Below are 21480 nucleotides of genomic sequence, written 5' to 3' on the forward strand. Positions count from 1 at the left end.
TATGGTCAGTCCGCCTCTATCGATAGAGAAAAAATATGAAATTGTGAAACGCAAGACCATTTGATATTGCACATGCTATAGGCCTAAACAAGGCAATGCCGAGAATTACAAAGAATGCAGAGAAAATAAAAACAACTTTCACAGCAGGAACAACTCAAAGTGTAATTAAAATCCATTAGATTAAGATACAAAGAATTGGAAGAGATGGAACGGCTGTCAATCTGTTTGGATAGAAAATCAAACAAAAAACAAGTTTGCTTATGATATAAGCAAAAGCATTAGCAATATTTTATCACGTAATAGTCATAATAAAATACTTACATATTTTTTTACGATAATTTATTATGTTTGGTAATGTTTTGGTTACAAATGTGTTCAATCTTGAGTGGTTGGCACCTAACCCTATTTTTCCCATAGGACCTGTTCTTTGTATTGCCCACAAGGGTTTCTAAGAACAAACTATCGTGCTATACAAGGACTGACTGTACCGTATAATACTGTTTTTCACTACATGAGATTTTATAGGAACCTAATTACCATGTTATACAAGGGTTATCTATACTTGAATTAGAATTGTTATATTAATTCAGTGGGATAATATGTAGAGCAATATTTGTAGCCACAAAATATTGAAGCACCTTCAAGAAAACTTGGTTATGTTTTCTTGTATGTATATAAATATTTACATATTTTTAAGTTTCTTTTTATGACCACCATAGATTAGTTTTTTTTTTAAATCCAGTGCGTATGCCTGATATTTTTTTCTGCCTTGTTAGTGTGTATTATTATCATTATTCAAAATCCTTATCAGTGCAACTTGTGCACTACTGTGTATATCAAAGAATAGCAATTCGCAAAATTCTTGTCTTCCCACCCGCAACCTCCCATTTGCAGTAGAATTATGATAATATTGAAAAGAGACAATTGAAGAAATAAAAAACAACAACACTGCTCACTTTTTGAAATATATAATTCATTAACAAAACACTTACTTTTAAATTCCTTAAAAACAGCTGACTAGCCTGGGCAAATGGAATGTACATAGAGAGACTAGGTTAAAATTTGATAATAGTTATAAAGGATCAAACTATGCAAAAGTTAACACATAATAATATGTATATCTCACTCTCAGTAAGAGCAATAAAAAATATATTGTAAAGTTTCAGGTATATAATTAGTTTTGTACAAAAGCATCATTACAATTCATACATCTTAAAACATTCCGGTATAAATAAGTAAAACTTTCTTAAAGCTAACAAGATATGCTTTGATTTTGGAAAAATTTAAATGGCACTCATTTACAAGGAATTTACAGTATGGATAGAAATTTTCAAAAATAACTTTGATAAAAAAAAAAAAAAAAAAAAACAGCTTTTTTTTTTTTATATAGGAGTGCACAGGTATTTTCATTATCTTATTCTGTATTAGTGGAGTGGTATTCACTGTGGATACCACTGGTACAGGAATAGGATGACATAGGATCTAAGCTATCTGTAAAATGGACAGAGTTGGCATTTCATTTCCGTCATCTAAAAGATTAAGAAGAGTCTGTGCTCGCAAGTGGGACTGATTAATCTCTTCCATAGTCTCATCCAGCGTTACTGGTTTGAAGCTATAATAAAAAGTAGATGTTAAAGAATATACCTCATATTAACCCAAAACTACTAAGCTCTGTTTAACTTTTCTTTAAGTTGGGGGAAAAAAAATCCTACGTTAGTTTTATATCACGCTATAAAAGCATGTACATGCTTGCTTTCGTCACACTGCCTGGAATAATTAAGATCTTGTTCATATTTAAAATGTGTGTGTGTTTTTTATTATTATTACACATAAGTGTTAAATGATAACTTAATGTATCCCATTACTGATAACACTCTCGCTTAGGGCGGGTGCATAGCACATGCTTCTTGATTAGACCGGGGTTCGAGCCCGTGAACCACCAAATAGGGAGGATGCGGAAAGGTCAGGGAATGACCACCGCATATCCCCGGAGCAATATGGCCTTAGTTGCTAATGCTCCTAAAAAACAAAATAACAACAACAGCATTCTCTCCTGTAATAATAGCAGCTAACAGTTGCTAGCCATCCTTCTTAATGTGTATCTTATTCCAATCAAAAAAAAAAAAAAAAAAAATTTCCTTTTAATAGTGTTTATATTTGAATTACTCTATAGGGATGACTTTTTTTTCTTTTAATTTCTGGTACCCTTTTCATTTCACTAAGTTCCTTGCAGAAAGAGCACGATAAATGCCTCATTACATATTCTGAAATAATGTCTTGTGCAAAGGGATTTTTAACTACAGGGTACTGACAATTCTATCATAATACTATAATAAAATGTAAAACTGAAAAGAGTACTTTCTGTAGAAGCTTATTCTTATAAATTTAAGCCCCATTAGTAGCAGTTTCACATAATCTTGTAGCATTTACAATTTCTTGAAGGCCAGGAGATCCCAAAAATTGGGATCCCACTTTTCCCATAGAAACAAATACAGAGATCAGTCACAATATTATGACCCCCCCCCCCTCCAATGCAGACATCACACCCGCCTAGCGAATCATACAGAGCACGTGTCAAGTTCACACACTGTCAGCCTCTGTCATGGGCAAAGCACACGACCTATCAGACCTGGAAAAAGGCATGATCATCAGCTATCAGGCCAGGGATGCCAACATTTCTGAAACAGTGGAATTTGTGAAATGCTCATGTGCTGCAGTGGTGAAAGTGTATCAAGACTGAACGAATGGGACAGTTTTGACGACCTGACATGCCAATTGTGGAGCCCCATGGTGTTTTTCCTTCTGCACAGAAATTTACAGTATCCAACCCATTCCCAAAGGATGAAAAAAATCCTTCCCTTCCTTCCAATTACACTGGCCAATGTGAGTTTTATCTCCAACACATAGATTTTGAAAATAATTCTTTAAATTTAATACAGCTTTGTGTGTCTACCCATAAGAAGTATATCTTACTACAATTTAGGGAAGCAGATATTACATTGATCTGTTGTATTCCACATTAATTCCTTCTCAGCATTCCATCCATACATGGTACTAAATTCTAATACCTTTCATGTTTTGGCTTTTTCTTAAAAAAAAAAAAAAAAAAAAAATTCTTTTGTAAAGTACATAGTTTAGAGCCCATTATAACTATTTTGATGATCCATTCACTAACTCTTGGGTATGAACCTCTTTATTTAAGATCAGTTGTGAGGATGACCATATGCCAGTTGTGCATACAAAGAAACATCTCATATGTTTCTTTGTATGCACAACTGGATCAGACAGCTGTAAATGCATTTTATGTTAATGTTATTAACATAAAATGTTAATATTACTGTTATTACTAGATGTGAATGACCTAATGACACTGGAGAGGAAGAGGAACAAGAAAACTCAGAAAGTGTCAGCTAAAGAGTTGGTAGCATTTAAGAGAAGTGGTAAAAAAACACAACATTGAAAACACTGAACTCCTGATGTGTAAAATGGAAGATGAAGTTATTTCTTACTTCAGGAAGCTGCAAGGAAGGTCATCAAAAACAGTATACTTCAGTTTCTTTGCCAGCAACAGCAAAAGATGCCTGATCCACCACCACTATAATACCAGCCTTGAACTTTAAGTCTAAGGTAAATGCTAATTTATTGTTTTTTTAAGATGTTTTATAACTATTTATTAAATAATATTTATAAAACACTTATTTTTAATGTAAAAAATACCTATTTTATGTGTTGTTGGGGTCACCTGTCAACAGTTTGGAATGAATCAGGGGAGTGAAAAGTTCACAACTCAAGTACAAAAGGGTAGTGGTGCATTAAAACTTTCTGTACAGACTCTAATGCATTAGGGCTTAGACTGTGTATTTTAGTGCAATTGCATCATTTATACACAGCTAAATATAAATTAGCAAATCTGCAATAGTGGCATTGTTTAAGTTACATCTCATATTGTGAATACCTTCATGAGGAGTTGCCATGACATTGCACTACTTCGAATAAGTAACGTTTCACCTTAAGAAGAAGACTGTTGTTACTTATTCTTAGTGGATACCACCATCACCCAGACGGCACCATTTCAGGGCTATTTGGCCCTTCTTCGGTGGGTGGGTAGGTACCCAAGTGATGTAATGATGGCAAAACAGTTGTGAAGTATATCTTCACAATATGAGAGATGCCTGATGGTGTATGATATAAGTTAAGACTCTAATGCATTAGGGCTTAAAGCCTCAAGCTGCGAAAGAGATTAGACCATGTGTAATAGTCTCTTTCGCAGCTTGAGCAACAACAGTCTTCGCCTTCGGGTGAAGCGTTACTTATTCGAAGTAGTGCAATGTCATGGCAACTCGTCGTGAAGGTATCACAATATGAGATGTAACTTAAACGATGCCGCTATTGCAAATTTGCTAATTTATATTTAGCTGTGTATAAATGATGCAATTGCACTAAAATACACAGTCAAATTTCTGTACTTAATGTACAAAAATTTCAAATAGTAATCCAAGTTTCATGCAGTTCTCAAGTCAATAAAGTTGTGCGAATGAGGAAAGATGAACCCATTAAAAAGGGGGGGGGGGGGACTAATGCCAAAGGCAATTCAAGAGGATATGGTACAATACTGGAGGAGGATGTCCCTTTCTGTTCTATGGTTAAGAAGCAGGCAGGAGAGCTTGGAAGATGATGCATGCTGTGGATCAAGACCTGCAACATCCATCACTTCAGAAGTTGTTCATTGTGAGTGATCAATGAATGACAGTTCAGTACATTGTCAGCATCTTGAGAATCTCATCTAACCATGTACTACATAATAATAGAAGTTCTCACTATGAAAAAAGGTGTCAGCAAATCAAAAACACACAAGGGTTGTTAAGTCAAGTGAACACTTGCATTGATTTCAAGCAGATCCAGCAATTTTCTTGCAAGGTTTGTGACTGTGGATGAGATGTAGGTTCATGAGAGAAGAGACCCACATGAACTCAGAATGACCAGTTTGACAAAGTTGGTTAGAGCTATACTGCCTTGACCAAAGGTACCCTAAAATCACAAATAGATGTTGCCAGTCGAATACTGATCTTTTCTTCTGATTTTGAGAAGATGAGCACAAGCGACTTATAAAGTAGCCCTCGTTGTAGGGAAACAGCTTATGATCTATAAATCTCAATGAAAGATGTTTAATCACCTTGTAATGGATATCACTTTGCCTAACTTCTTTTTATGTTCCTAAAAACGGCAATTGTTAGCCTTATTTCATTTTTTTAAAATTAATTTCATGGTATTACTCTGAAATCCTATTTGTTAAACTCCTAACCACTGGCTGTGGCAGGTTTATTGCAAGGCACTGTGAAAGTTGTGTAATCCCAGAATACCATACCAACTGGGTGGTGGAGAATGAAAGAGACCTATATACAGTCTAACATGAAGTTTTTTGAACAGTGTAGACAGGCTGCCTGAACAGTTCATAACATACAGGAACTTTTCCAGCAGAGACAAGGACATGATTATCTCATCGTAAAAGGCAATGGTTAAGTTACTTCTTGAGTACAGTAAGTCCTCGACTTTTCGGTTACACTACTTCTACTTATGACTAGCCACGACATCCATTAAGCGCCACTTTAATAGATTGCAAAATCTGCTAATGTGAATTGATAGTGGCATCAGCACTTTGTTTTCACCTTAACCACTTCAATGTAAGTTGTATCTTGTGAGCTTATACTCATTGTAAACAAAATAAATATAAACCCTAAATATGTCTGCAAAAATAAAAAATAGTGAGAATAGTAATCATAGTGATAAGAAGAGGTGCATTATAACTATGGAGACTAAAGTTGAAATCATTAAACAACATGAACACGGCAAGAAATTTGTGGACATTGCACGTGTTTACGAAATGAATGAACCGACTGTTAGAACCATTTTAAAAGATAAAGTTCTGATTACGCAGCATGTAAAAAGTTCTGTGCCAATGCAATCTATGATCATATCCAAAACAAGAGGCTTATTAATAGAAGAAATGGAAAAATTATTGTTGATTTGGATAGAAGACATGAAACAACAATGAATGCTGATAAGTCTTATGCTCATACAAGAAAAAGCCTTGAGTCTTTTTGAAGAACTTAAGTGTAAACGTGGTGAGAATGTTGCTAGTGAAACATTCATTGCAAGTCATGGATGATTTCAAAGATTTAAGGGCCATGCTAAACTACACGACATCAAAGTTACAGGTGAGGCTGCTAGTGCAGACATAGTAGTAGCTACGAAGTTCCCCAAGACTTTGGCAAAAATCAAAAACAAGGATTACCTACCACAACAGGTCTTCAATGTAGATGAGACTGGTTTATATTGGAAAAAAAAAAAAAAAAATGCCAGATCATTCTTACATATTGCAAGAAATAAAAACTATGCCAGGATTTAAGGTATCAAAGGACAGATTAACTCTTCTTTTTGGTGGAAATGCTGCTGGAGGTTGCAAAATAAAACCACTGTTAGTTTACCATAGCGAAAATCCAAGGGCCTTCAAAAATATTTCAAAGGCATCACTACCTGTTATGTGGTTGGCGGCTCCATAGCCAGGTGGGAAGGAGCAGCAGTGCGTAGCACACGCTTCTTGATTAGACCAGGGTTTGAGCCTGTGACCACTGCATATTCCCAGAGCAATATGCCCTTAGTTGCTAATGCTCCTAAAAACCAAGTAACAAACAAACCTGTTGTGTGTAAGTCCAATCAAAAAGCATGGGTGACAAGAAATTTTTCAGGACTGGTTTCTCCATCATTTTGTGCAAGTTAAAAAATAATGTCATGAAAACATAAAAGTTATATTTTACCTGCAAATACAACTTTCCTCATTCAATGCATGGATCAGGGTCTAATACAGACATTCAAAAAGTATTATCTAAGAACAACATTTAGACAGGCAGTAAGGGCCACTGAAGGACAAAATACCAGATCATTGAAGCAATTCTGGAAAGAAATTGACATTTGCAAGGCTGTTAAAAACATCGATGCTGCCTGGAGTGAAATTACAGCATCAACCATGAATGCCGTCTGAAAGAAACTCGTTCCCCAGTTTGTTCAAGATGCTTCGGGAAGTGAAGAAAATGACCAGAACATTGGAATTAAATTTAGAGGAAAATGGCTTTATTGAATTGTTGCAGCCATTGAAAGGAATTAAGCAATGAAGATTTAATGGAACTTGATGACCATAAAAATGAAGACAAGGTTTCAGATGACATACAAGAAGTTGAACCAGCAAAACGATTTGATTCTAAGGAAATGGCAAAATGCTTTAAAATGATCGACGAAGGACTAGCTGGGTTAAAACCTCAGGATCCAAATACAGAACAGTTTGAAAAGGTGATTGGAGCAGTGCATGCTATAAACTGATTTATGATGAGAAAAAAAGAGCTACAGTGCAGACATCATTGGACAAGTACTTCAACACACCATCAAAATCTCCATTTAATAAAAATAGGACTCATTTTTATTAAATGAAGTGAAACGTTACACATTCATTTATTCATTCTGTAGTTTTGTTTTGGAAGTTGGAATAAATTAACATTCTCTAAATTATCAATAACTGCAATAGATTAAAAGAAAATTTAATAATTTAAATTCAGCTTTATTTCTTAAGACAAAATGTTATTTAGTTTCATCAAAATCATTTAATACTTACCAAGTTTTGTAATGAAGAGACCTACAAGACAAAGCATTCAATGATGAATACAACCATGAGCTTTCTGCTCTAAGCAGTTCCAAATGCAGGAGTTCTGCAGTTATTCTGGCAAACTTGGATATATTGTCTTCATTTGTTTTCTAGAAATAAGGAAAATTACAATATTAATTTAATGAAGAATGAGTGCTGTTATATATTATTGCTTTCCAATAATTTTTTACGGGTCAATGCAAAATACTTTTCAAGAACTACAAATAGTTATTATTAAAAATATCCAAATACTTTGTACTTAATTCATTATTAATCTTCATCTGAAAATAATACTAAAACTTTAACAAAAATGTTCTCTGATACAAATAATTACTTAATATTGATTTAACAAGTTTGTGCTAACTTTTTCCAACAACCGTTTTGAACCAGGACTGAATGCCACTGGGTTGAAAAGGGCAGAAATATTTCTCAGCTTTCTTTTCACTATGACTGAATTAATTAGTGGAAGTTACTTGACAAAAATATCCAGTTTTTCTTCTGTCATATCTGAAGAAAAAAAGTTCTAAAAGTAGGGTGGTTTTTTCTGAAAGTGGATTAAAATCTGAAGATGCATATTTGCAGTGAATGTCTTAATTGCCTAATTCACCTGTGGTGAATTAGATACACATTTGTACCAACTAGCATAAATGTTCTTCCCAATCCACTGGAATTCTTCACTTCACTCCATGAGTAAAGAATCCCAATGACTCCCCCTTTAACACATTTTCTCTGCTAGCTTTTCTTACAACCTTTTTGACCTGGGACTGAGTCAATCTGGATTTGGGAGGACATTTTTGGGTTTTCTTCTCACTATGACTGAATTAGTCAGCCTTTGGCAAAGGTTTCTTTCAGGGCGCCTCCGTAGCCAGGTGGGAAGGAGCAGCAGTGCGTAGCACACGCTTCTTGATTAGACCGGGGTTCGAGACCGTCACCACCAAATACGGAGGATGCGGAAAGGTCAAGGGAATGACCACTGCATATTCCCGGAGCAATATGGCCTTAGTTGCTAATGCTCCTAAAAACCAAATAATAAACAAACAAACAACAAGCAAAGGTTTCTTGACAAAACTATCCAGTTTTTCTACTGTCACATCAAAAGAAAAGGTTCTAAAAGGTGGTTTTCTCTTCAAGTGGATTAAAACCCAATGCTGCATATTTCCATCTTGATGCAGTGGATATGTTAAACATTATTACTTTAGTTCTTCACATCATTAAGCATGAAACTACTTACTCTTTTGGAGTTTTTCAAGGGGGGGGGACAATGATATATTAATCACAAAGAAAATGGAATAAAATCTGAGTCACTCTCTGTGACATCTGTTCAGTACAGCTTTCACAGTTCTGTGGTGGGAAGATGCATTATTATGCAGCCATGCCTACCAGAGTTGTTAATGCTTTCTGCAAATCAGTAAGCTAGGTGACTAGACTGTGCATGCCAAGAGCCTTTTTTGGTTGCAGAGACCTGATGTTTCCACTGCAAGTACAGGATTATATTTCAACATTCAGTTTGTATCTTGGATGCTTAAGCCCTCTCCAGTAACAAGCTGACTTTTGCCAATGATGAGCTCACGCCAAAAAAAAAAAAAAAAAAAAAAAAAGTCAACCATGAGTTGGCTTAAAATTGCTAATATCATTTTATATAAATAGCATCACCTCGATCCCCACTGTGCTTATGAGAGAACTAGGACCACAAGAATTATATATGCTGATGAAACACTATCAAATAAAGAACCATCAATGTTAGAAGCTTAAATAACAAAGAAGCAGAACTAAATTGATATAATATAAGAATTGCAGTTCTCATACAAACCAAGAGAATGAATACAAGTGAGTTGCAGGTAAATAATTATTATAAAATAAATCACATAATCATAATTATATTATATTATATTATAGTTAAACCTCTCATCTATTATTCAGCACCATCCATTTTCCAGCTATGCTTACGAATATGGTTGCAAATCATGTGAGAATTATCAAATTTATATCTCGGCTTGGTCATTCATCAAAGCAGTGCATCAGCACATTGTGTGGAGTGGAGATTTCACCTCAGAGCCTTAAGTTTTCATTGCATTCCAATGGCATTGAGAAATTTGTTAGCTCATGGAATTGTCCAGTTGCTACCTGTAAATCTTTTTAGAATGTTTAGCTCATAGTTTGTAAACATCATTGATACTGCAGCTTTCATCCATTTGTATTTGCAACCATGTCGCATGAAAGAAAATTAAGTTTCCCAGGTGATTTGTGGCCTTTCAACACAGGCCATTACCTATTGTGGAAAATGTTATATATCAAAGATACATGACATTGACTTTGAAGCAATTATGGAAAACTTTGTTTACTTTCCCCTTCCAAAATATACTATACCACAGGGGTCGGCAACCTTTTGAGTGAAGAGCCATTTTTGATTTAATTAAAAAGAAAAAAAGAATCAGACGAGCCGCACCTCAGCTCAAGCTGGGAGGTTTTTTTTTAAGAAATGGAATAGAGTGGGGAGGTGTGTTTTTAAAACGCCTTCCCACTCTAAAATAATAAATTTAAAAAAATATATTTTTTTTGAAATCTTATTTATTAATACTGAAAACACGTAACAAACATCCAATTAGGTACAAATTAAAGTGACTTTTGCTGCTGAACTTCTTGAGTGAGTCTCCAACATCAGGCGAGTATGCCGTAATTTTCATCTTTAAACATGCTGAGAGACTCGCATTGTTCACATGGTTTTTGATTTATTTTTAATATAGTTCATGTTTGAAAATATTTGCTCACAGAAATACATCGCTTGTTGTACATGGGCTAAAAGTGAAAGAGCCACAGTTACGTGTTCAAAGAGCCGAAGGTTTCCGACCCCTGCCATATCGTATGATATATTTTGGAAGGGAAAATATTGTACTGTACAATCTCTGGGGGGGGGAGTTCACTTCACTTGTACAAAAGTGAGATACAATACTTTTGAAGACTTTTATGCATAACTATAATATGATCACCCAAAATTGGGAAGTGGATTAAGGATCAGATCCCAAAGTTGCCAGATTTGGCTGAATATAGTAGACTCTCATTATAATGCTAACATTATATTGCTTTCCCACTTTTACTGCTCTTTTTTTTAATATCATGCAAAGTAAACATTACTTCATAAACACTGCTAAAAAAAAATGAACTGTTCTACAGAAATATTTCAAAGATTATGAAAAATACCACCAAAAAGTGGAGGATCCTGCATATAATGTGTACCTGCTTCTAGTACTCTTTACAGCTAGTCCCCTCATAAATGTTCAACAGGAATTTGTGATATAAAATTAGGATACTATCTGCCCTTCAGCTTTTGTCATTTTGGGTATAAATTCACTTGCACCCATGGCATTTTCATACCTGATCTTTTCTATGTTGATAACAGAGATGGTACCTGATATTTCCCCCTTCTTTAGTGATGTCCAAATGATTTGTTTAACAAATTGAAGTATTTACTCCATGCTTTTAAAATATTCTCTAGTTTTAACTTTACCTTTATCATTTTTGATTATTTTAATCATGGTTTTATCTACTGCTCTCAAATTTTTAACTTAACTCCACATTTTCCCACCTTTTTGATGATGAGTTTTCAAGGCCAAGTTTTCAACCTTAAGGCTTGAGCTTATGTTAAACTTAGAAACAAATTCATTATCCTCAGCTCTGCCTAAATTAGTATTTGACAAAATAATGCAGTAAACATTTATAATCTTGAAATTATTAATGTTTCTGCTCATGTGCATAGTTCATCTACCACCCAGCCTCAGCCCCTGCCTTTTTTTTCTTTAGCAAATTTAGACGTCAAACTTGAAATATTAAAAAACAGTAAAGGACCCAATACAGACCCCTGTGGTACCACACTTATCAAATTATTCCATGAAGAGCAGTAGCCATTTATAAGTACTACGTCTCCTACCACTTAACCATCCTTTTACCATAGTAGTAATCTGCCCCTAATGCCATGCTGCTAACATTTACACAACAATCCTTTCACATGGAACAGAGGCTTTAATGAAATCAAAGTAAATGGTATCAAAATTATTCTTTGCATGCAGTTCCTTTATGACACCCTTATAATAGCTAATCAGATGGGTGAGGCATGATCTCCCTTTAACAAATTCATTCTGTGATTGTTTTATGGCTCCACTCCTATCAAGATGATCTTGCATTACTTCTTTAACAACTGATTCCGTTATTTTCTTTGGCATAGAGGTTAAACATATAGGTCTGTAATTACCCACCTCACCCTTGCAAATAAAATCTAAGATATTTGCACATCTCCCAAATCTAATGATGTTTTCTCATTATTATGGCTAAAGGTTTTGCAGCTTTTAATAGAAGTGGATAGATTTCATCAGTACCAAATGCTTTGTTCACTTTTCATTGCAGCAATTTCTCTTCCACTTTACTTTCTATTATTATAAAATCATTTAACTCCCAATTAGTATTATATAGATGTCTGCTAACTGCACTCTAAAAACGTTTTATGAATGTTATACTACTCATATCAAGTGGACCAATGTGAAATTTGATTACAGACTATACTTACAAGGATTTTCTGTCCCCTGACAATTATCTATAATCTTCCCATGCATTTTATTCCCTACCACTAAGCACATTAGTTCATGACGTCCATCTTGGTCCAAAAATTTCACAGTATCTCTCTGTTGGCATAAAAAGCTTAGTAGGCGGTAAGATTACCACCCTTGAGCACTTTAATTGGGAATTTATTTTTTAACATCAGTTGATCACACTGAAGAGAGTTTAAAAAATGCAAGAGTCCATTATAATCACTTTTATAAAAACCAAATCCTTTCCCTTAACCCCTCGCAGTGGTTATTTCTTTGAATAAATCCTGCACACATAGCAGTTCTATTACTTGATGTCATACCCTTCTATGAAGAGTTTGCTCTTCTATGATGAAACACTGCTCATAAGCAGATCGAAAATATTGCTTTCTCTTGTAGCCTCTCTAACAAGGTACAGAAACAGTATCTACCAACGGAAGAGTTCTAATAAATATATGGAAAGTTAAAATGCCCCATTAAAAGACATTTGCTGGTCTATTTCAGAGTATCTCTCAGTTAAAATGGATGAAAAGGGATAAGTTTTTGAAAAATTTTAACCTTTTTTTCATTTAATTAACATAATAAATTGTTTAATAAATAGTTTTAATTGTCTAATCATGTACATTAGGTTAAAACTTAATATTCATAGAACCTGTGTCATCAGTGATTTTGGTATAAACATCTTATCTCGTTATTTATATATTATAAGACACAATAGCATAGTACAATGTAGTAGTAATTGTAGTGTTTTTTTTTTTTTTTTTTTAAATTGTAGTAAATAAGTAACTGAAAGTCAATCACATAGTTGGCATGTTTTGTATTAAAATAGGAATTTATAAAGTTAGTAGCACATCTAGAAACATAATAACAAAGTATATACTGCATAGAAAAGTCTGGGAACAGCATTACATTATTATATTCTATCTTGTAGATTCTGCAGTAATTTCAAATTAAGTAGAGATGAAAATCATGCTTTAAACAAGAGCAGCAAAGGAAAAAAATGCTAAAAGCAGTTGGAATGATTTGGCTCAGGAGAGAGTCATTGATAATGGTTCTCTTGCAAATCAAAGCTACATTTGGTCCCGAGTGATGTGAAAGCAGTTTTCTTAAAAGAGCAGTTATTTAATTTTACTCTTGTAAAGTAAAGAAGTTAGCTTGCTTAACAGAAAGGGAAAACACCTTTCTTCTTGTATATAGGACTAACCTACTAATGCACTAACCTTCCCTTGTTGCTCCTGCCTCCATGTGGCAGGGCTGTAAACCTGGGAGAAGAAATCCACTCTCTCAGGGCTAAAAGGAACAACAATGGACAACACAAAACAGTCCACCTATGGATCTTTTGATCCAGATCATGACCAATTAAATACATACCCTGCCAAGAGGGGAAAAAAAAAGGGGGGACGGATTATTCCACTCCTCTCTTTTTAATATTATATTACATTCCTCCACAGACCAACCATTAAGCTCTCCACATTTTTGATTCAGAAATGTCTCGAAAATGTGACTGGCCCTTCAAAAATGGTTCAGTGAGAAAGATCTGAAAATGTATTTGTCAAAATGAATGACACGCTTGACCCTTGAAAATATCTACCTTTGGTGGAATTCCCACAAAGGTTATCCCATGTGCACCTTGAACTCCTCTGAAAGGAAAATATCAGAATGGGATCATTCTGATATTATCCAGATGGATCCAAAACTGATAGTAAAGTTGGTACAGCTTTACTGACAGTAGTACTGTCAAATGCCATAATTTCCAAACAGCTCCTGTCAGAATGCAGTACTTATATATCAGAGTTATATGGTATTCTACTAGCCCTAGAGAATATAAAAGAAGTCTCTTATATTCAATCCATCATATATATGGACTCATTAAGTGCTGATAAATGCTCTACAGTGTAAAGTTTCCCCTAGTCATCCTCTGCTACAGAAAATTTGGGAACAGATTTGAGAAATTCTGTGGATGTGGGCATCTCATATTTTGTTTGATCCCTGGACATTTTGGAATCCCAGGATGCGAGCAGGCAGATTTAGCTGCTAAAATTGCTACAAATGTGATATCATCTAATTTCAAGACTCCCTATATTGACCATAAATCTATTATCACAGACATATAAGAGAATAGTGGATGTGTACGTGGAAAGATCAAACAAATAAACTTATTGAAATCAAGTGAGAACCAAAACAGTGGCAATTCAACCTAAGACGAGAGAGGGGATACACTTAAATAGAAAGGTTGCAAGAATATTTGCTGATGCTATTGGGCCGTGTTAGGTGGGGTTGGAAAACTGCTAGATTAGGGAGGAATCACAGACTAAAAGATTACCATAGCTGCAGGCAGAGGCAAAAGTGATTCCTGCACTGCTTCTATTGTAATGAGCAGTAGCCTACAGAGCAAGTTGCTGGGGACCTCAAGATGATGACTTGTTCCATGATGACTCCCCATCAAGTTGCTGGGGAGTCATCATGGAACAAGTAAATATGTGGACTGTGTTAGGGTAACTAAGAGTAAGAACAAGTGCATGTACACTGATGCTAGAAGTATAGTAAATAAAATTGAAGAATTTAAAGTGCTGATCAAGACATCAAAGGCAGATATTGTTGGGATATCAGAGATATGGTGTCACACAGATATAAGCAGTGCAGAATTGAAATTTGGGGAGTACAATGTGTACAGAAAGGACAGTTAAGAAACACACAAAATCTAAGGAAGTGCATCCAGTTGACACGGGTGGACAGTGCAATGTTGAGTCTGTTTGGTGTGACATAAACACTGGGTAAGGGAAAATGAGAGTAGGCATGTGTTATAGGCCTAATGAATCCAATGAGTAAAATGAGCAATTGTGCAGAGAAATAGAATGGGCCAGTAAATCAGAATGTCTTGTAATGGGGGATTTTAACTTTCCAGATATTGACTGGAACTTGTGGGTTAGTCACTTGCATGCTAGCAAGACTTTTTTTGGATTTATTAGAGTATTGTTTTCTACAGCAACATGTTCGAGGGGCAACCAGAGTGAGTAATACCCTTGATCTGATTATCAGCAGTGATTATTCATGCATTAAGAATTTGGAGATAAAGGAACCACTAAGTGATAGTTATCACAGTGTACTGATGTGGGATTTACTTAAAGATATAACTACCATCAAGGGTAAAGGGTAAGAACAATTTGTAAAGGTGACTACAGTGGTCTCAGACAGTTTTTAAATTCTATACAGTGGGATCAACTGATGATGTTACCAATGGTGAACTCTAAATGTGAAGCTTTCAGGGACTTAATCTTGGAAGCTACTATGCTTTTCATACCAACTAAGAAATACTGTTCAAGGTTCAGGCCTAAATGGATGTCGGATGAATAAATGAGGCTTGTGGAAGAGAAGAAAAATGCATGGGATGCATATAAATTATCAAGCGACATAGAAGCCTATGGCAGATATAAGCTAGTCTGTAATCAAGTCACAAAGGAAGTTAGGCAGGTGGAGGTAGATAACTTGGGAGAAGGGGGAAAATACACAGACTAACAGATTAAGAGCAGCTGCAGGTAGAGGCAAAAGTGATTCTTGCATGCTTCAATTGGAATATATAGCAGTCTGGAAAGCAAAGCATCAGGAATTACAAGGCTTGCTAGGTGTCCGCACAGAGCAGACAAATACATGGGCTGTGCATGTAACTTCCTGCTCTGCAACCCCTCTAAGATTCTTACCTGTGATTCTTACATGTTCCAGCTTATATAGTAATCTATCACATGTTATTGAGTCAAATTCTTTCCTAATGCTCAAATAAACAATGTCAAAATTATTTCCTATATCCAGCTAACCAGGTTAGTTAAACACAATTTTACCATTACAAAACCATGTTATATTTACTTTCAGAATTTCAATTGTCTTTAAATGTCCCTCTATTGTGCTGTTGATCATTACTTCTATGAATTTCTCTACCACTGACATCAAACTGACTCATCTGTAGTTAACCATTCTGTTCTTATGAACCTTTAATTACTGATGATGCAACGGCACTCAAAAGGAATCTCTCCTAAGCCCTCAAAATTAGCCTTAATGATTCTAATGAACTCAATTCTTTCCTCAAAATTACTGGATATATGACATCAACTCTAGGAACCTTATCTGCCTCTAGGCTCAGACATTTTTCTAATACACAATTTTTTTGGAATTTCAACATAGCTAATTTCGTGCTGCTCAGCCTTACTTGTGCATCCCTCCTCACTATGAAAGGTAAATCAGTAAAGATCAAAATAAACACCTGCAGAAGTAGAAGCAGGTAGGGTAGTAACATTTAGGCATTGCTTGCGAAACATCTTATACATATTTACACTAGTATCAAAGTACTAAAACCTTCCAATAGAAAAGTTTTATACTTTGATTTGATATTGGATTTTGTTCATGCTAAATGTTACTGATAACCAGATTTCTAAAAAGCAGAATGTAGCAGTTCATGTATTGCTATAATTTCATCTGTCTTAAATTACATATGATTGTGTAATTTAATACGAACTCTCTGGAACAGTACATGATCTAGTCAAGGAGGAAGTCTATGTGTGTGCCAGGTGCAGGAGTGTCTAGAAATTAGGCTTCAACTCAGTTCTGATGGGTGTCTATGAGAGCTTGAGATGTAGGGCAGATGCCCTTGAAGAAATTAATATAAGGGGCCCGTCAAGCTCTCAGCTGCCCGACTCAACGCCAGAGCTCACTATTGTGCATCAGGCAACACAGCTGCAATCTCCAAGGCAGAATGCACTGTACCCTACAGGAGTTAAGTATTGTTAGTGACTCTATTGTCAGGGAGACAGGTAATAAATATATTGTGTAAAAAGGATAGATGGAACAGGACAAGGGTATGTCTCCCAGGGCAAAAGTTGATGATGTTGTGGAGCAGATATCTTTTAAGGGCACAAAGGGTGATATTGTTGTACATGTTGGCTACAATGACATTAAGAGTAGGAGATCTGCAGATTTACTTAACAAGTACAGGTCAATGTTGAAAAAAAGTCACGAGTTAGGGTTAAATTCGAAAGTGTCTGCAATTCTGCCCAGACATGATATGAGGGAGTACATGATGAGAGCCTTGTAAATTAATTCGGCCCTGGAGGGATTGTGCAAGGCTCATGGAGTAGAATTTTTTTTTTTTTTTTGTTTCAGAGTGGTCAGTGCTTATTAACAGGAGAGATTGCTTCTACAGGGATGCGATACACTTAAATAGAAAGGGTGCAAGAATATTTGCTGATGCTATCGAGGCAGTGGTAGGTGAATCGGAAAACTGCTAGCTTGGGGGGAGATTCACACACCAAAAGGTTAAAAGTAGCCACAGGCAGAGGTGAAGGTGATTCTTGCACTATTTCTATTAGAATAAGGAGCAAGGGGTGCTGGGGGTGTCAGGGACTGATTGGCAGTCATCTTGAAACAAATAAATATATGTGATATGTTAGGGTAACTAAGAATAAGAATAGGTGCATGTAAACCACTGCTGTATAGTAAATAAATTTGATGAATTTGAAGTGATTGTTAAGACATCAAATGCAGATATTGTAGGGATATCAGAGATGTAGTGTCACACAGATATATTAGGAATGTAGAATTGGAATTTGGGGAATACAATGTGTACAGCAAGGATAGGAAGGGAGGAGGGGTTATGCTATTAATTAAGAAAAACATAAAATCAAATGAAGTGCATCCAGTTGACATCGACGGAGAGTGAAATGCTGTGTCAGTGTGGTGTGATATAAGCACTGGGAAAGCAAAAATAAGAGTAGGAGTGTGTTAGCATTAACATTAGCATTAGTAGAGGCATTTGATACAAGAAAGCAAGCTTATGCAGCATCAGCCAAAAAAAAAAAAAAAAACCTCTTCCACTTCACCCCTCTGTTCGTTCAAAATACCTGTCCAGCTGAGCCTTAAACTTATTTAGGCTATCAACCTCCACCACAAGGGATGGAAGCCTGTTCCACCAACCAACCACCCGCTGGCTAAAGGCAAATTTCCGTACGTCTATCCTACATCTGTCTTTCCTCAATTTGAATTTATGCCCTCTCAGGTGATTATTCTGAGCGAGAGGAAGAATCCCATCAGCATTGAGCATGCTCAAACCATTCAATGCTTTATACACCTCTATCAGATCACCTCGCTGGTGCCTAGTCTCCAGACACTGTAATTTGCAAAACTTAAGCCTTTCTTCGTAAGAGCACCCCTTTGTTCCATTCACTAATCTTGTTGCCCTTCTCTGTACTCGTTCCAGCAGTTCTACATCCTTCTTGAAATGAGGCCTCCAGACCTGTATACAGTACTCTAGGTGTGGCCTGACCATTGCCTTATACAAGGGAATAATCACCTCCTTATCCCTGCTAGAAAAATTCCTATATATCATTGACAATACACCATGAGCTACTCTTGCAGCCCAATCTGCACTGCTCAGAGAACTTCATATCTGTCTGCACAACCACCCCCACGTCCCTTTCATTCTCTACCACTGTCAGTGTTTTACCACAGAGTTGATACGTTTACGTTGCTCTGGGGTTGCTGTTTCCCATGTGTAGTACTTTACATTTGTCAATGTTAAACTTCATTTGCCACCTCTCAGCCCATCTGCTCAACCTTTCCAGATTCTGTTGCAGCAGCATAGTGTCAGTAGTGTCCTTGACAACCCTGCCTACCTTTGTATTGTCTGCAAACTTCGACATTAAACTTGATATACCATCATCAATATCATTTATGAATACAGAAAACAATAATGGACCCAACACTGAGCCCTGAGGGACTCCACTAATAACATTAGTCCACGATGAGCAGTGTCCATTGATTACCACTCTGTCTTCTCCCCCTCAGCCACCCCTTTATCCACAGCAGCAATTTGCCTCCAATGTCACACTGCTCCAATTTGTGCAAGTCTTCTATGTGCAACAGTATCAAAAGCCTTTCTAAGATCCAAGTATATAATATCAAAGTTATTCCCTGCATCCAGTTCCTTTGTGACTGCATCATAGTATCCAATCAAACTGGTCAAGCAAGACTTCCCCTAAACAAAACCATGCTGTGTCCGAGCTATACCTGAAGTCTTGTCTAAATGATCCTGCAGTGCTTCTTTAACTAGTGCCTCCATTAATTTTTCTGGAACAGAAGTTAAACTCACAGGTCTATAATTGCTTGTGTCAGCCTTTGATCCTCCTTTGTGAATTGGGGTCACATTTGCACATCTCCAGTCTGTGGGTACCTCCCCTGAGTCCAAGGAAGCTCTCATAATTATGGCTAAGGGTTTGCTTACTTCCTTTGCTGCCTCCTTTAATATAACTGGATAGATCCCATCCACCCCAGGTGCCTTTCTTGTGTTTATCTTCGACAGTTTCTCCTCCACTTTACTCTCAGTTATTTCAAGATTCTCTAGCTTACTGCTAGAGTTGAATACACCCCTGGCTTTCCCCTCGCTAAATAACTCCTCTTGTGTGAATGTCGATGCAAAATATTCATTTAGTTTGTTAGCTACCTAAGCAGGATCATCAACAGTTGACCCATCGACATCAAGTGGACCAATCTGATTCATCCCCTTCCTTCTAGAGTTTACATAAGCAAAGAACTCTGCTGTTTTTCTTTGCATCCCTTGCCAAAGATTTCTCGTAATCTGCCTTCACCTGCCTAACTTCCTTTGTAACTTGGTTACAGATCAACTTGTATCTATCATAGGCTTCTGTGTCATATGTTAATTTGTATGTATCCCATGCATGTTTCTTCTCTGCCATATGCCTCATCAGTTCATCTGACGTCCATTTAGGCCTAAACCTTGAACAATATTTCTTAGTTGGTATGTAAAGCCCAGTAGCTTCCAAGATAAGTTCTTTGAATGCTTCCCATTTTGCATTTGCTGTTGGTAACATCATCAGTTGGTCCCACTGTATAGAATTTAAATACTGTCTCAGACCATTGTAGTCGCCTTTACGAAAGCAATACCCCTTCCCTAATGGTAGTTACCTCTTTGAGTAAATCCCACTTCAGCACACTGTGATCACTGCCACCTAGTGGTTCATTTATCTGCAGATTCTTAATGCATGAAGAATCACTGCTGATAATCAAATCAAGAGTATTCCTCCCTCTAGTTGCCTCCCGAACATGCTGATGTAGAAAACAATCATCCAATAAATCCACAAAAGCCTTGCTAGTGTGTGAGTGACCAGCCCCCAAACTCCAGTCAATATCTGGGAAATTAAAATCTCCCATTTTAAGACTCTCTGATTTACTGGCCCACTCTATTTCCCTGTACAGTTTCTTATTATACTCATCACAGTCATTAGGCCTATAGCACACTCCTACTCTCAATTTTGATCTCCCAATGCTTATGTCACACCAAACTGACTCGACACTGCACTGTCTAGCGATGTCCACTGGCTTCACTTCCTTGGATTTTATGTATTTCTTAACTAATAGCTTTGATAGTATGAATCAGAGCTGTAATACTCAATATGTTCTACGTTGATAATGATATTAGTAAATTAATAAGAGGAGTTTACCTCAATATAGTACGTGGAACACTTCCGTATGATACCCTCCAGAAATTAAAACGGAAAAAACGAAAAAATCGACAACTTACCGGTACATTAAAGTAAAATATAAATAATTAAAGTAAATTATAAATAATTAAATAATCAATTTAACACAATTCAAAATCAATTCAAAACAATTAAAATTCAAATTAACGCAATTAAAAGAATCTAACGAAAATATTCAAAACGATTTTCCTTCCTGAAGCTGACAATGCTTTTCGACCGACTGTCGTGATCACAGGAATGAAAATTATCGAATCAGGCTAAACCTGCAACTTAAATAGTGATTATGTGTCTTCGCGCATGCGCGTAAAGGTCCACGCATCGGAGATCAAATATGGCCGCCGAACATTAACAGAATTCTCGTGTAATTTAATTTCAACGGTTTCTGCAATTAATAGTCGCGTATAATTACGTTGAACGTTAAGTATTTTGGCCTCGTTAAATAAAAAAGTATGTTTTTCGTTAATGGCATGAAAGGCTAATTCTGACGCTGCTGAACGAGAAGCACGAACAGAGGCTTCGTGTTGATTTACACGGATATTAAGAGAAAACCGCGTGGAACCCTGATAAGACGAGTCGCAATCACCGCAAGAAATGTTGTATACTAGATCATTAATTTGTGTTGCGAACGCCGAAAGAACCGAGCGATTGTTCAGTATAGTGTGTAACT

General features: G+C 36.2%; 1 protein-coding gene across 1 annotated transcript in view; it reads right to left on the reverse strand.

Moving 5' to 3' along the window:
- Positions 1–1384: 1384 nt before the first annotated feature.
- LOC150083269 (uncharacterized) overlaps positions 1385–21480 on the reverse strand; it is a 215629-nt gene continuing 195533 nt past the window's right edge. Inside the window, exons 15-16 of the mRNA XM_090377141.1 lie at positions 7664–7803; positions 1385–1612 (exon numbers count right to left, since the gene is read on the reverse strand). Coding sequence (XP_090233267.1) covers positions 1483–1612; positions 7664–7803 — 270 coding nt within the window. The 3' untranslated portion in view covers positions 1385–1482. The remainder of the gene's footprint in view (positions 1613–7663; positions 7804–21480) is intronic.

This window comes from Mastigoproctus giganteus, chromosome 7, assembly GCF_048544385.1.
Source record: "Mastigoproctus giganteus isolate SK-2022 chromosome 7, ASM4854438v1, whole genome shotgun sequence".
In the NCBI taxonomy this organism is placed as follows: Eukaryota; Metazoa; Arthropoda; class Arachnida; order Uropygi; family Thelyphonidae; genus Mastigoproctus; species Mastigoproctus giganteus.